The sequence below is a fragment of the Hydra vulgaris genome, chromosome 02 (assembly GCF_038396675.1).
Source record: "Hydra vulgaris chromosome 02, alternate assembly HydraT2T_AEP".
Taxonomy (NCBI): Eukaryota; Metazoa; Cnidaria; class Hydrozoa; order Anthoathecata; family Hydridae; genus Hydra; species Hydra vulgaris.
Genome location: NC_088921.1, coordinates 44,930,001 through 44,947,577, shown reverse-complemented (window position 1 = coordinate 44,947,577; position 17,577 = coordinate 44,930,001). Strand labels below are relative to the sequence as shown.

Here is a 17,577-nt window from a genome sequence, read left to right as displayed (position 1 = left end):
GGATGCAAAGTATTATTTAAACATGATACTCTATCAATCGTATTAATTTCTCTATATTCTATATTTCTTTATTATTCAGAAACATCAGTAAAAAAATTATCACACATTTTATTCTTTATTCTTAATGTACCCGTCTGATATAAATTTATCCTTAATATTCTCCCATTTATTTAAAACTTTTGTTCTTTTACTTTATTAATTTTTTTTAAACTTTTGCAAATGAGACTTTCTAAAATGAGATTTTCTAATTTTGCAAATGAAACTTTCTAATGAGAATTTGAACTATGTGGAATATGTGAACTATAGCTGTACTTTAGTTGTGAGCTCGAAAATATTAAAAAATTATTCATATTTTCATTCTTCTTCTTCTTCTATAATATAGAAAGACTAATTTTTTTCGTATATTAAATTGAGCAAATGAGAATTCAATGCATCCAAGAACACCGTTATTTTTGATAAAATTATTGTAATTGAAGAAATGCATTAAAATGGCAGTGGTTGTTTTGATTTTAAAGTTAGTTTATAAAATTTAAAGAGATTTTTATAATTTTCATAGGAAAAGTAAATATTACTTTAACTTTAATATATTCTTTATTTATTTGTGTATGCTCAACGGTAAAAGTTTTTTTAGACCTTTCAAATTTTTATTTAACACTTGCAGAACGCAATGTTATTTCGAAGCATTATAGAGAAAGTAAATTTTACTCATGTATACAAAATATTCTCAGATGTTCATTTTAAATGCCATAAATTATAAAGCAAAAGTTGAAAAACGAGTTGGAAAATGTAAAACTGCCGAACAAGTAGACCGAAGAATCATTAGATATGTTAATAGCAAGCCATTTTCATTGCCAAATAAGTCAAAGATAATCTTAAACTGCAAGTGAGTGACAAAACTGTTCGTAGGCGCTTAAGAAAGAACAGCTTATATGCACACAGTTCACAAAAGGTCCCTTTGTTAACAAAAAAACATACCGCTAAACGTTTGCAGTTTGCAAACCAATATTGGCCCATGAAAAAGTGGCGCAATATTATGCACCAATGAATTAAACATTGTTCTTTATGGAGGCACAGGTTCAAGACAATATGTAAGACGTTCTACTAATACAGAATAATAGAAAAAATTTACCGTTAAGTCTGTGAAACATGGTGGAGCCAAAGTCATGGCATGGGACTGCTTCTCATATAATGGTGCCAGCCCTATTTATAAGATTAATGGTATCATGGACCAACATATATATCGGTATCTTCAATAATATCATGCTGCCCTTTGCTAATAAAGATGTGCCGCTAAAATTGGTTTTCTAACAAGACAAAGACCCAAAGCGCAAAAGGAGTGGCCTGCTCAGTCATCCTACCTAAACCCTATTGAAAGCTTATGGAGAGATCTTAAAAAAACAGTTTCTGCTGCTAATCCAACTAATGCTCAGCAGTTATTAGAAGCTATTCAACAAGGATGGTACGCAATACCCGCAAGAAAATGTCAACGCCTAATTGACTCAATGCATTGGTTTCGCCGTTATCTAAAACAAAGATTTTGCAACGAATTCCTAAGGGTAAATATTATACCATATTTATTTTAAACTTTTTAATATTAAAAAAATAACTTTTTAATGTTTAACACCACAAAAATTGTTTTTCTCCATTTTCAGATACCACTGCTATTTCAATGCCAATTAAATTGTTATTGTTTTGTTTTTGAAATAAAATGTAAAACTACTGAAGATGTTTTTTTTATTCTTTGAGTTTGAAGTGTCAAAATAAATATAATAAAATTTTTTCAGTAATTAATAAAAAAAAATTGCTTAATAGTATTCAAAAAATTCCAGGTACTGCTATTTTCATGCTCATAACTGTATGTGAACTATGTGGAATAGTTTTATCATTCAAGATTTCAAAATAAGAAACATTTAGATTGTCTCAAAATACTATTTTAAAAAAGTAAAACAAAAAAATCTATTGGAAAAAACATTATCTTGCTATTAAAACATAATACATGCATACATCTCCATCAGTCATACATCTCCATTAAAAAAAAAAAAAATACTCCAATCATTTATCCTCAAGAAACATGCATTTTTATCTCCAGGAAGAAAACTGTGGACTTGTACTAAATGTAAAATAATATTGTTAAAATAAGATTTTATAAAATTTCATATTTTATAAGTGGTATTTATAAAACATACGTTTGTACTGGGGCACTTCCAAACACACTTCCAGGTTGTCCAAATGGTTGAGCAGAAGAACCTAATGAGGCAAAAGATGGCGTCCCTGTGTGCGAAGCCAAATTACCAAATGTTGGAGCGTTTGCGCTTCCACCGCCAAAAACGCCAACACCACTGCCAAAAGATGGTGTACCTCCAAAAGTAGCTCCACTACCAAATGTAGGAGGACCACCAAACATATTTGCCGTTTGTTGGGGTGATCCAAAAACAGGATTCCCTCCAAATGATGAAGCAGCAGCTCCAAAAATTGCTACAGAATAAAATAATAAAGCCAGAGATAATATTACCTAGGATTAATTACATTATTGAATATTTATATATTAAATAACCGTCAAAATGGTAAAAATATAAGCAATCATCAAAACGATAGTTTAACGTTAAATAAAGACAAAAAATGCAATTTATAAAAAATCAAAAGAAGTATTCAATTATAATTATAGAAGAAAAAACTTTACCAGCTGCTTATTATTTTTATATTTATTACTTATTTTTATCCTATTGATCATTATCATCTATTAACTTATCGCTATTATCTCCTATTGATCATTATCATCTATTAACTTATCGCTATTATCTCCTATTGATCATTATCATCTATTAACTTACCGCCATTATCTCCTATTGATCATTATCATCTATTAACTTATCGCCATTATCTCCTATTGATCATTATCATCTATTAACTTATCGCCATTATCTCCTTATTGATCATTATCATCTATTAACTTATCGCCATTATCTCCTTTCAGCATCCAACTATTAAGCAACTTTTTTTTTTTTTTTTGAGAAAATGCGTGTGTATATATATATGTATATATATATATATACATATATATATATATATATATATATATATATATATATATATATATATATATATATATATATATATATATATATATATATATATATATATATATATATATATATATGTATATATGTATATATGTATATATGTATATATGTATATATGTATATATGTATATATGTATATATGTATATATGTATATATGAATATATGAATATATGAATATATGAATATATGAATATATGAATATATGAATATATGTATATATGTATATATGTATATATGTATATATGTATATATGTATATATGTATATATATATATATATATATATATATATATATATATATATATATATATATATATATATATATACATGCTTCAAAAAAAGCAATTAGAAACAATTCCTAACGGATTGTTTTGTAAATTTAAATTTTAATATTTTGAATACTTTTTGTTGATAATTTAAGAGATTTTTTTGAAATTTATTTAACTTGAATTTATCATAATTAGTGTTAGGTCACAACACATTCCAGATTAAATTACAAAGCTTTGCAAAGGAAATAAAATAAAAATGATTCTTAACACACTCAAATAGTAAAACCTTTTCTTACAATATAGCAACAATGCTAACTAAATGAATACCGTAGATCCCAACATTATCACCAAAACTTCAAAAAATCTTTTGGAAAGCAGATTACAAGAAGTTTTTAAATCAAGCGCAAATCTTAATCTTTGCTAACCTCACCCAACAAAACTACAGTCAAATATGTTTACCCCGTGTATACCTAATAGAATACGAGTGTAAACAAAAATACATCGGTGAAACGAAAATGAAAATAGTTACAAGAATGAAATATTTATATAATATACAATATACAACCAAAAATATTTCCTAGAAGAAAAATGGGACCAATTTTAATTGAGCATCATAAAAACCAATGTTCATGTAATATAAAATGGAAACAGGTAAAACGAAAAAAAAAGGAACCCGAAATACTTAACAAAATAAAATACTTCCAGTTGAATATCTCTTCAGAATTTCCAGTTAGTTGTCCAAAAAAAATTTTGAACAAAAAAATTAACATTGTTATCATAGCGGCATGTAAAAAAATAACTTCTTTACTCTCTATTTTTACATAGTGTCACAAAAACAAAAATAATAAGTCAATAACAGCTGTAAAAAAAAAAAAGAATAAAAAAATTACGAGCAGATGAAGGGGGTGATCCAAAAACTGAAGGTTGAACTTGGGTAAAACCAGTACCAAACCCTAAAGAACAATGATACAAAACTTAATCATTGCTAAAAAACATAAAATTAAAACCAACAAAAATTTTATATTATTCAAAACAAAAAATTAAGTTGGATATTTAGCTATATATTGTTATAAAAACTATTATAATATTTATTGTTTCATTTTATCAATTAGTTTTTTCAATACTAATTAACAAATTGAATTAAAAAAATTAAATAAATTTTACTTTATTTAATTTTTTTAAACTTTATTACAGTTAATTTTATTACTAGGGTTGTTTTATTTTTACTTAAACTTTATTGCTTGCGCAGAATTTTTTTTGTTTTGTTAAAAGTTTGACATGCTAGTTAATCACAAAGTAACTTTAACCAAAAATTTAACAGATTTTACCTTTAGAAAATGAGCCAGTGGCTTGATTGGAACTCTGAAAAATATAAATTTGTATAAATTAAAAAAAAAGTCAAGTAAAGTCAAAAAATAAAAAAAAAATGCACTTGTAATGATTAGTGGTAGAACACTCTTTCCACAATCAAGAGTTCCTTGCCTGAAAAAACTGTGAATTTCATTTATTTTCTTAAAATTTCAAATAATCTTTTTCAACCTCCAAAATTTTAAATAACCTTTCTCAACCTCCAAACCTCTATAGAATTTGATTATATATTAATGAGGATTTAAAAAGTTAAATTCAAAATCTCAGGAAATAATTGTAGCTAAGTTCAGTAGATATATTGTACAAATATTGTATAAATATTGCAATGACAACACTTGTTATATGGTGTATATATCTTTATAAAATATCTACTTAAAAATATGGATCAATAAAATTTCAATAAATTAATGATTGTTTAAATATTAGCACTTTTTATGTTAAACATATAACTTGCTCTCACTTTTTATGTTAAACATATAACTTGCTCTCACTTTTTTAATCATATACACTGCACAAGAAAAATAGTTGTAGTACAAATTCTTAAAGTATGCAACACTTCTTATAATTATCAATATCATTTAAAATCAAAATATTTTATAAAATTTAAATATTTTATAAAATTAAAACCTTTTTTTAAAGCTTTTTAATGAATTGTTACTAAACGTTAAAATTGGGTTCAGCCGTTAGTATTCTTAGTATAATAGTTGAGTTAAATTATCCATAACTAATTATCCTGTATACATTAAACACTCGTTAGTTGTAACAAAATAAAGAAATGTTTTTCTATTCTCTCATAAAATCCTAGTTTTTGAATGGAGTTGCTCACAGTAATTTTTAGAAGATTTTTATGATCTCAAAATGTTTTATTATTAGTTTTTTCCACTAACCAAAAACATTACTTGCTATTATTTGGATTTTGATTTAGAAAAAATTTCCATTTTTCCTCAACTCACCATTCACTCACGCTTCCATTTTTCACCATTCACTCACGCTTCCATTTTTCACCATTCACTCACGCTTCCATTTTTCACCATTCACTCACGCTTCCATTTTTATATTTTTTTACTCTGCTTTTTATCTATTTCACACAACTGCAGGTTCCCAACATCATTCTGTTTCACGCAACTGCAGGTTCCCAACATCATTCTGTTTCACACAACTGCAGGTTCCCAACATCATTCTGTTTCACACAACTGCAGGTTCCCAACATCATTCTGTTTCACACAACTGCATCCAACATTCTGTTTCACACAACTGCACCCAACATCATTCTGTTTCACACAACTGCAGGTTCCCAACATCATTCTGTTTCACACAACTGCACCCAACATCATTCTGTTTCACACAACTGCAGGTTCCCAACATCATTCTGTTTCACACAAATGCAGGTTCCCAACATCATTCTGTTTCACACAACTGCAGGTTCCCAACATCAATCTGTTTCACACAACTGCACCCAACATCATTCTGTTTCACACAACTGCAGGTTCCCAACATCATTCTGTTTCACACAACTGCAGGTTCCCAACATCATTCTGTTTCACACAACTGCAGGTTCCCAACATCAATCTGTTTCACACAACTGCACCCAACATCATTCTGTTTCACACAACTGCAGGTTCCCAACATCATTCTGTTTCACACAACTGCAGGTTCCCAACATCATTCTGTTTCACACAACTGCAGGTTCCCAACATCAATCTGTTTCACACAACTGCACCCAACATCATTCTGTTTCACACAACTGCAGGTTCCCAACATCATTCTGTTTCACACAACTGCAGGTTCCCAACATCATTCTGTTTCACACAACTGCACCCAACATCATTCTGTTTCACACAACTGCAGGTTCCCAACATCATTCTGTTTCACACAACTGCAGGTTCCCAACATCATTCTGTTTCACGCAACTGCAGGTTCCCAACATCATTCTGTTTCACACAACTGCAGGTTCCCAACATCATTCTGTTTCACACAACTGCAGGTTCCCAACATCATTCTGTTTCACACAACTGCATCCAACATTCTGTTTCACACAACTGCACCCAACATCATTCTGTTTCACACAACTGCAGGTTCCCAACATCATTCTGTTTCACACAACTGCACCCAACATCATTCTGTTTCACACAACTGCAGGTTCGCAACATCATTCTGTTTCACACAAATGCAGGTTCCCAACATCATTCTGTTTCACACAACTGCACCCAACATCATTCTGTTTCACACAACTGCACCCAACATCATTCTGTTTCACACAACTGCAGGTTCCCAACATCAATCTGTTTCACACAACTGCACCCAACATCATTCTGTTTCACACAACTGCAGGTTCCCAACATCAATCTGTTTCACACAACTGCAGGTTCGCAACATCATTCTGTTTCACACAACTGCAGGTTCCCAACATCATTCTGTTTCACACAACTGCAGGTTCCCAACATCATTCTGTTTCACACAACTGCAGGTTCCCAACATCAATCTGTTTCACACAACTGCACCCAACATCATTCTGTTTCACACAACTGCAGGTTCCCAACATCATTCTGTTTCACACAACTGCAGGTTCCCAACATCATTCTGTTTCACACAACTGCACCCAACATCATTCTGTTTCACACAACTGCAGGTTCCCAACATCATTCTGTTTCACACAACTGCAGGTTCCCAACATCATTCTGTTTCACACAACTGCACCCAACATCATTCTGTTTCACACAACTGCAGGTTCCCAACATCATTCTGTTTCACACAACTGCAGGTTCCCAACATCATTCTGTTTCACACAACTGCACCCAACATCATTCTGTTTCACACAACTGCAGGTTCCCAACATCATTCTGTATAATAAAAGTAACAATGTTTAAAACTTGAGTTTTAGTCCAAAATTCTTGTTAAAATAGATTTTTAATTCTTAAATATTTTTTGAAAAGGATTGCTAGTAAAAATTAGTAAATTAAATAAAAAAATCTTGATCTTGCTATAAATAAAAATGTGAAACTATGAAAACTATGAAAAATGATATTGTGATTTGCAGCTCAATTTTTATTCAATAGAAAAAATCATTGTTAATATGATTATTAGTAAGAAAACTTTTTTTAAATTAACTGAAACTACCATTAACTAGAATTTAAATAAACTGTCTAAAAATAAGAGAATATCAGAAAATGAAATTAAAAGTATTTTGAAATTAAAAAAAAACAAAAACCAATACAATTCTTAAGTAGGGAAAACCTGGACTTGTTGGCAGTAGAGGTAAGTTTCCAAACTTTTTTTTTTTTTTTTTTTTTTTTTGAGGGCCCAGAAGAGCCCTAAGAAATATTTTTAAGAATGCAACTTGAAAATTTTACTGTAATTCATATTCATATTCAAAAAATGTGGAAACTATCAGGCAACTATCCCTGATCTTCCTACTTTTTTTGATTTATCATCAAAGAATAATAACAGTGAGGAAAAAAATCTGCGCCATATAAACTATAAAAAAATACAGAAAAATGGCTTAATAAAAAATACAGGCTTCTTAAATAACAAATTCAGAAATTATTATGAATGTCTTTTTTCACATACTAAAATTGTCTTTTGAAATGTTAGCAGATTCAACAGATCTGATCAAGATTCAAGATTGCTCTTCTGCATTCAGAAACTATTTCAAAAATTACTTATGAATGAATGAATCAAAAACCATTTATGACTAAGTTGAATTAGAAGCAATGACAGAATGCTTGCAATTCTGTGCAATTTTATGATGAACTTGTGAATCAGAAAAAAAAGTGAAACAGATAAACAAGATTAATTCAAAGAGGAGATGATGAAACTCTGATATTGACTTCTTTATTAAGGATTAAGAGATTGGAGGTCAACAGTAAAAAAAATCATCAGAAAAGTTTCAAAATGTTAAGAAATTGAAATAAAAAGGAAGATTAACAACTAAACTGTTAATCCTGAAGATAAAGTGGCAGCAACTTAAAACTTACAAGCAGTCACCTCTGCAAGCACCTCTGCTCTATATAGATCATAGCGTAGAAGTTTCAAAAGAAAAAACATCTTTAAGTAGATCAACTATTGAATGCAGTTGGAAGAAATGAAGAGAAAAAGAAGACAGTAAAAAAAAGAAGACATACCTTAAGACATAGTAAATGTGTGAACCCGCAGTTATTCTTTCTGAAAACACCCCTGAATGTCTACGAAGAAAGATTCTTGGAGTCCAAAACTTATTAGCAGTAGACTCACAACATTTTTCAACAATAGAATGTTTGACAAAACAACATTGGTACTTGTTGAAACAACAGCTAAAAACACTTAGAAAGGCTGATTCAATCAACAGCTGTAAAATATCATCGTATTAACAGCGCATTGTTGTGCATGGTGTCAGTGTTAGTGCTTTTGGTGTTGAAGAAAGATTTCCTTTGTTATAACTTTGTGTTAATTATCAGGACTGAGGCAACTACTATTACATAAGATGTCTGATACTAGAAACATAGATCACTACTAGAAACGAAAATTTCCCAGAAATTTTCAACTCAGGAAATTTTCCAGAAAGTTGGGAAATTTTCAGAAAAAGATAAGTTATTTTATATTTAATGGTTGAAATTTTATGTCTGATTTAGGCAGTTGTTATGGACAATTTTATGGTAAAATATTGTGAAGCAGATTATAAAAATTTTAGAAAGCCTTCTTTGAAAAACACTTTTTTTGTTATTTGAATTTTTTTATTATAACTATAAGTAGCAACTATGATCATTTGTTTTCAAAATTTTCTAAAACTATTTTATTCTGTTATTTGCTAAGCATATTGACATTCATTGCTGTAGCAAGCACTGTTTAAGGCTAAACATAATTTGCACCCCATACCTAAAGGGGAAGGGGCATCTTTCAATGTCTATTAAATTGGCCTACTAGTAACTGAAAACTGTAAAAAAACTTGATTGAATATTTACAGTATTTTACAACTTTTTTTTTGATTAATGAAGCGCAAAAAGTAAAGAAATTTTTTTTGCTAAATTTTAACTATTTAAAAATATAGTTAATAAAATATAGTTAGCAATAAAAATATAAATAAATAATAATATAGTTAGCAATAAAATATAAATAAATAAAAATATAGTTAGCAATAAAATATAAATAAATAAAAATAGTTAGCAATAAAATATAAATAAATAAAAATATAGTTAGCAATAAAAATAAAGAACTAAGGATTTCAAGGTCATAAATTCCATCGTTATGTTTGAATAAGTGCTTTTAAGACTTGAGTCTCACTCTCAACAACACTTTTAACTTTATAAATCAATAAATGAAAAAATTATGCCATACTTTAAAATGATATAAATGTATACCGTATTTTTCAACCAATACTGCCAAGTGAGCGATTAGTGTGTGTGTTTTATAAGTATTAAACCAAGCAAATTAATCTATTATTATTTTTCTGAATATTCAGATCAAATATATTTTCTAATGTCATTTTTAGGTAAGTTATTATAATCTAACACAGATAGGACATTTATAAGATGTTTTTATAAAGCTGTTAAATGCAATCTTTATACATAAACATCTTCCTATATTTTTTAAAATTTTATATGCAATCTTTACACATAAAAAATCTTTGTTCTTTAAAACACTACAAAAATAATACACAATAAAGTTAATCTAAAAAAGATTTTATTCTTTGTGCTTTGTGAATATTCTATATCGTAGTTGAGAGAAGTAAAAGCTAGAAATATGTTATACACAAGCTCAAAAGACAGGCAAAAATAAAAAATATTTACTTTTCGTTATTTCACATAAGTAATGTACGTAAAAGTAACATAACAAATTAAGCATTTTGTTGCTTTTTTTAAAAAATACGCAATTTTTAAATTAATAAACTTGATTATAAAAATTTAACTAAAAGATGTGTATTTTTTGCTTGTGGGTCTTTATTATTTTATGTTAAAATATTTAACTTTTATTTTTTGTTGAAATATTCAATAAATACCCAAATACAACGATGATAAAACCCATATTTTTGAAACAAAGAAATTAATTTTATAAAACTATATAAGTTTATTGCAACAAAATTTTTTTGAAAATCTCCAGATATTTTGAGCAAAATTTCCCAGAAAATTTCTGGAAAATTTCAACCCTATGCACTACTATTGAGCTAAGTATTATTTTAAAACATGATTATAGCACCAAAAAGATAAAACATAAATATCTACTTTTTACAAATAATTGAGATATTTGAAGTAACTTTACATCTGTCAAATTTTGTTCACTTTCCAAATTTTGCTCACTTTCTCCTTGCTTTTTATTGTTCTTTTTTCTATCCAAAACTATTTTGAATACTATTTATTAGAGAGAAAAAAAACATTTCTTTCTAACCTTTCATGCTCAAGACTCTCTTTTATTTCCAGTAACTTCTGGGGTACCATAAAGTTTCATCCTCTTTTATTTACATCTGCTATGGTTGGCTCTCTTTGTGCTCACCGTCATCTTACTCCTGATTATCTTTTATGATTATGACCCAACACTATAAATCTCTTATTTTTGTTGTTGTTGGGTGTAACACTTTTTTCATGTTTGAAGTGATTACTTTAATGTGACCCTTTCTCTATTAGAAAGGGTTCAAAAACGCATTGTAAATGTGTGTTTTAACTTATATTCACCTACTTTTTTCCTTTTAACATTGGTGACATGTTGACATAAAAATCTCTCCTGTCATATTTTTCTGACTCATGCAATTTACATTTAAAATTTTAATTTGAAAAAATGACACAATTTGTCAACTATTACATAAAAATGTAAAAATTAATTTTAATAAAGTATATCTCTAAATTTTTTACAGAAAATGTTCAGATAATAATGGTTCTCCCGAAAGTTATATATATATATATATATATATATATATATATATATATATATATATATATATATATATATATATATATATATATACATATATATGTATATGTATATATATATACATATAATGTATAAAACATCAATTTTATAAGCAATTTTTTATTTATATACAATATTATATGTATAAATGTAAACAATATAATTTTATGTCATACTTGACCAAATAAACTTGCTCCTGAAGAACCTGATGAATTTCCGAATATGTTTGCTCCTGATGATGCACTTCCAAAAATATTTGATCCTGAAGAGCCTGAAGAATTTCCAAAAATATTTGAACCTAAAAATTTAACGAGAAATCTTAGTATAGAAAAATGTTACTACAAAAGAATTATTAATTATTTTACTTACTTTGCGCTGAAGTGGATGTAACAACACCAAATGGATTTTTATTTGGGTCACTCATAGGTTTGCCTCCAAGACCAAATCCACCAAAAGCCCCAACATCTCCTGTTGAAACAAGGAACTATTCTTTAAATAGTTTATGTTGCTTTCACTGGTGTGAAGCTTATAACTAGAACAGCTCCATACCTTTTTCTCATAACAATTATGTTATAACTCAATAATATATATATATATATATATATATATATATATATATATATATATATATATATATATATATATATATATATATATATATATATATATATATATATACAAAATTTTCCTACTTATTAATAAAAACCATATTTTAATAACTAAAACAATACATGCTTCAACTAATTTATAGTCATCTTCAGTAGGGTTTAAAAACTTATTTAATTTTTATATACGGTAATTAAATATAAATTACAATTTTTTTATAATTATGACAAAATAGGCAATAGCAAAAAAATACAATTAAAAAATATTAAAATGTTTAACAAACAGTTAAGGACATTTTAAAACGGTAACTATTATGTGAAAAGATATATCTTATATAGTTCAACTGTTTATTTATTGAGAAAGTTTGTTCAATGAATGGAAAAATCCAGATAATTTGGCAAAAGCTTAAAAAAATCCTTGCCGAAAATATACAAGCATTTTTTAGATTGCAACAGATCTTCTTTGTTCATCAAATATCTTAATGAAAAATTGTGATAACTTTTTATATTTGAATTATTTTATTTTAAACTTAAATAACTTATTTATTTTTCCATTTTTACTTTAATTATTTCATTAAGAATTTAAATAAAACGTTTGTTTTGCTGTATTTTTTATTATTATTTTATTTAGAATTTAAGCTTCTTTTTTTTTTTTGATGTTTTTGTTTCAGTTATTTTATTTAAAATTAAAAAAAAGTGAGACAAAGATTGCTGCATAAGGGCTTTGGAACTTATATTAGAATACAAAAGGGTTTTGAAATTTTAAAACTTTGAAATTTACATTAGGATAAAAAATACCATTTGATGGATCTATGTAAAAATTCATGGATCGTTCATGGATCTATGTAAAATGTAATTTAGAGTGAGGAAGCTAATTTTTATGTGATTAATAAAAAATACACACCAAAAGATTTGCAACTGAGAAAAATTCTAAATGGTTTTTATAACCTTGTCAACAAGAAGGTTGAGATTTTTCTCAAAAAAGTATCTGTGAGTCATGTTCCTTTAGATTAAAGAGCAATGTAAATGTTCAAATTATTCAGTAGACTGAATATATCAACAACAATAAAACAAACAATGCAACAAAAATACATCAGATTAAAAGAAAATACATTAGACAAAAACACATACAGATTAAAAAGAGAGATTAATCGAAAGATTAAAAATAAAAAATCATTAAATGATATTATTCAGACAATAATAATGTTAGGTAGAATTAAATAATCCTTTTTTTCTGATTCAATCCCAACAAGGCTGCAAGCAACCACTATTAAGTTAGGAGTTACTAGAAGAAAAGAATAGAGTTATAGAGCAAGGGAACAAATGACAGAAGTATATTGTGAAATGCAATTTCTTGGTACAATTTAATTGCGATCACCAGATCATAAACTGATCTCTTAACTAAAAATACTTTTGTTATTTAATAAAAATATTAAGAACCAAGTTACATATCAATAAATATTAAGAATCAACTTACATATCACCAAATTTATTTAAATGAGCATTTAAAGCAACTCTTAAATAAGTTTTGTTTTTTGAATTTTTTGAAAATATCTTTTGAGATGTTCATGAAAGCAATTAAATGTAGAAACAATTTATTGTTTTCATGAAAGCAATTGAATGTAGAAACAATTTATTGTTTTCATGAAAGCAATTGAATGTAGAAACAATTTATTGTTTTCATGAAAGCAATTGAATGTAGAAACAAGTTCATTGTTTTCATGAAAGCAATTGAATGTAGAAACAAGTTCATTGTTTTCATGAAAGCAATTGAATGTAGAAACAAGTTCATTGTTTTCATGAAAGCAATTGAATGTAGAAACAAGTTCATTGTTTTCATGAAAGCAATTGAATGTAGAAACTTGAAACTGTTGAAGTTCTTGAAATTGAAACAATTGTTTTAAAGTAGTAGTTTAATAATTAATTTAAGTTTATTGCAATTTAAAAATAAAATTTGCATTTTTTTTTTAACTTTTTTTTCTTTTGGTATTTTATTTAATAAACTCACACTCAAGAAGACTGCAATACACCCCCTTTAATAGTGGTTGCTTCATAGCAAACACTATTTAAGGGGGAGAAAAAAGAATGTTGAAATTGTGGGTTTTTGAAACCCACAATTTTAATGAAATTTAATGAATTTTTATGAGAAAGATATCATTACAATGAGAAATGACATTATTACAAGAACCAGTCCAAATATGACAATAATATTTTAAACAAAAAAAAAAAAAATAGATTTTTATAGTAATTGAGAATGTTATCAGGAATTTAAAAATGACAGATTAAAGAGGAAACCTTAGCAGATGCAAACTTAGAAATGGATTGCATTAATGGATTCCATGAGGATTCAGTATTAAAAATAATTTAAAAACACATAATGTATAGCACTAAGAGTGTTGTTATTTATCAACAAAATTATATTTATGTAACAACAATATTGCATTTATTAGCAGTAAACTAATGGATTTGGTTTGGGTTCAAATTCACCAGCTATTGCAAGCCCTAGGCCAAAGAAGAGAGATCCCAGTTAAGATTGACTGCCTTAATCAAAAAAGTAATAATTTTTTGTCAAGACTGGAGTATGTAGTTGTGTGATCAGCCATCTTAGAAGTAAAAGTATAAAAAAGATTACTATTACAAATGAGAAGACTGGAACTTTGATGTACCTAAGAAGTTACTGGAAATGAAGGTGATCTTTCTCTCTATATATGTAAGCTAGATTAGAATATAATGGGATATAAGGAATCAAAAATTCATATATATATATATATATATATATATATATATATATATATATATATATATATATATATATATATATATATATATATATATATATATATATATAAATTTTATATATATACACATACATATTGTTGGGGAAAGTGCAAATCGACGTAACTAGCATTGGCTACTATATTTGGATATTAATAACTTTAACACAAAATATCAAATACTGACTTTACAAAAAACATGAATAATACTTTTTATACTAAAATGAGCCCAAAATCTGTTAAAATAAAAAATATATAGCATTTTAACCTTCTCCAGTAAAAAATCTGTAGTGTAGATACGCAGTATTATCCAATGCTAGTTACGTGGTTTTGCACTATCCCTGATAGTATATATTAGTCTTCTCCATTTAGCTAGCGCTTTCACGCTTGCAACTTTGGCTTTAGCGCGATATGTATATGTAGATTATTTATGTATAGCGTGATATATATATATGTAGAGTACAGTCAGATCAGGTTATCCTGCTACTGGTAACATGCAACCCAGTACAATCTGCTTTATGTCATGCTGCCTTGTAGGATACGCCTTTTTAGGCAAAGGCTAGGAGATGCCAACTCCAACTTAAAACACCCCCTGCCTTGGGGCTCTTGGTTCAGTAAAAGCTAGAGATGGTGTCTCGATACAAATACTCATCTTGGGCAGATGTTGAATGCACCCAGCTACTGACTTGTAGAAGGCCTCCTAGGCAAAGACTTAAGGGGTAAACAGATTATCTGTTGACCAGCCTCGCGCCCATTCTTCATCTATTAGGCTGGCGCAGATGTATTTTTAATACATTGTTTCCAGTTTCAGGATGCATTCAGGATGTTGAATGCTGGATCTTCTTGACTCAATGCATATGGTTTAACTTGTGTCTCTGTTTTATGACTAGGCAACTCATTCTATTATCTTCCAATGAGGGTACAGCTCTAAAACTCAGTTTTATGGTTCTGAGGCCGGCTGGTAGTCAGGTTTCCCAAACTCTGTGGTAGCTCTCAGAGAGGCTGATTCCATCAACAGCTGAAAAATATCAAAGTATTAACAGTGCCATGTTGCGCATGGATGATATCCCTGTTTGTACTTTTGGTGTGCATTGCGGAGGCCACATTTGGAGCCCTTTGTTACGGCTTAGGGTTTATTAGTAGTAATGAGGCAATTGCTTGGGCTATTAAATGGTGTTATGAGTACTATCTATGCTTTGAGTCAAGTTCTTCAATCTAATTTAAAAATGAATAAAGTACCAAAAACTATAAAACACAAAAAACCATCATCATCATCAAGTTTTCTAAACCTATCATTCACTAATATTCGTGGTCTTCGAAGTAACTTTTCTTCTTTGAGTCTTATCTCTTGCAAAGTTCACCTGACCTACTTGCTCTTTGTGAAACTAATTTGAGTTCGGCTCATCTTGTGATCTTAGTGTTGATGGTTATCTTCCTCTAATTCGTAAAGACTCCAATAGTCACATGCTTGGCCTGGGCATTTACATTCATAAGAATTCACCCATTCGTCTTGAAACTAAGTTTGAATCCACAAACTATTCTTTCATTTGCTTTCGTTTAGCACCACTTCACTCTATTGCCTTTCTCTTTGTTCTATATCGCTCTCATTCATCTCAAGACTGCACTCTTTTTGACGTTATTTCAAGCTGGTATGGAATCTTTTATTCCCTCTCGACAATTCCAGGTCAAGCCTCACTCTCCTCCATGGTTTTCCTCACACTGTGCTGCTGCGATTGCCAATCGAAACCGCTACTTCCATATTTATCAGCAAAACAATTCTCCAGAAAACAGACGTCTGTTTATTACTGCTAGAAACAATTGTAAAAAGGTTTTGTCTAACGCCAAAACCCGCTATTCTCAGGTCATAAAATCTCATATCTCATCTCAAAAATTAGGCTCTCGTGACTTCTGGAGAATCTTTAATAATATCAATAATAAGGGCAAATCTATAATTCCACCTCTCTTGTATGGTTCAGACTTTGTCACCTCACCTAAAGACAAAGCCGAATTGTTTGCTAAAAACTTTTCATCAATATCATCTCTTGATTCCACTAGTTGCGTTCTACCTGGTATTACCAACAAACAGGTTGATCCATTGCTTGACATTCATATCACTCCAGCATCTGTATCTAAAGTGATTTCCTGCCTAGACTCTTCTACAGCTTGTGGCCCGGACAACATACCTGTTATTGTCTTGCAGAAGTGTTCTCCGGAGCGGTCATCTATACTCTCAAAACTATTCAACAAGTGCTTATCAGAGTATTGCTTTCCAGCCTGCTGGAAAGTGGCATCTGTTATCCCTATCTTCAAAAATTCTGGAGAGCGATCTGATTCGTCTAACTACCGTCCCATAAGTCTTCTTCCTATCATAAGCAAGGTTTTTGAATCTTTAATTAACAAACACTTAATTTCTCATCTTGAATCTAATAACTTACTTTCTGACCATCAATATGGATTTCGATCTTCTTGTTCTACAGCTGATTTGCTAACAGTAATAACTGACAGGTTTTATCGTGCATTAGATGAAGGTGGAGAGGTTAAGGCTATCGCTCTTGACATTTCAAAAGCTTTTGATAAAGTTTGGCATGCTGGTCTTCTCCATAAG

The 17,577-nt window shown here is 28.8% G+C and overlaps 1 protein-coding gene across 6 annotated transcripts in view; it reads right to left on the bottom strand.

The window, feature by feature from the left end:
- Positions 1–1,957: 1,957 nt before the first annotated feature.
- LOC100197226 (nuclear pore complex protein Nup214) overlaps positions 1,958–17,577 on the bottom strand; it is a 101,597-nt gene continuing 85,977 nt past the window's right edge. For all 6 annotated transcript variants that reach the window (XM_065791067.1, XM_065791072.1, XM_065791070.1 and 3 more), the window contains 6 exons: positions 11,963–12,061; positions 11,770–11,891; positions 4,678–4,711; positions 4,240–4,302; positions 2,187–2,475; positions 1,958–2,110 (listed from right to left, as the gene is read on the bottom strand). In XM_065791067.1, the coding sequence (XP_065647139.1) occupies positions 2,080–2,110; positions 2,187–2,475; positions 4,240–4,302; positions 4,678–4,711; positions 11,770–11,891; positions 11,963–12,061 (638 nt within the window). In that variant the 3' untranslated portion in view covers positions 1,958–2,079. The remainder of the gene's footprint in view (positions 2,111–2,186; positions 2,476–4,239; positions 4,303–4,677; positions 4,712–11,769; positions 11,892–11,962; positions 12,062–17,577) is intronic.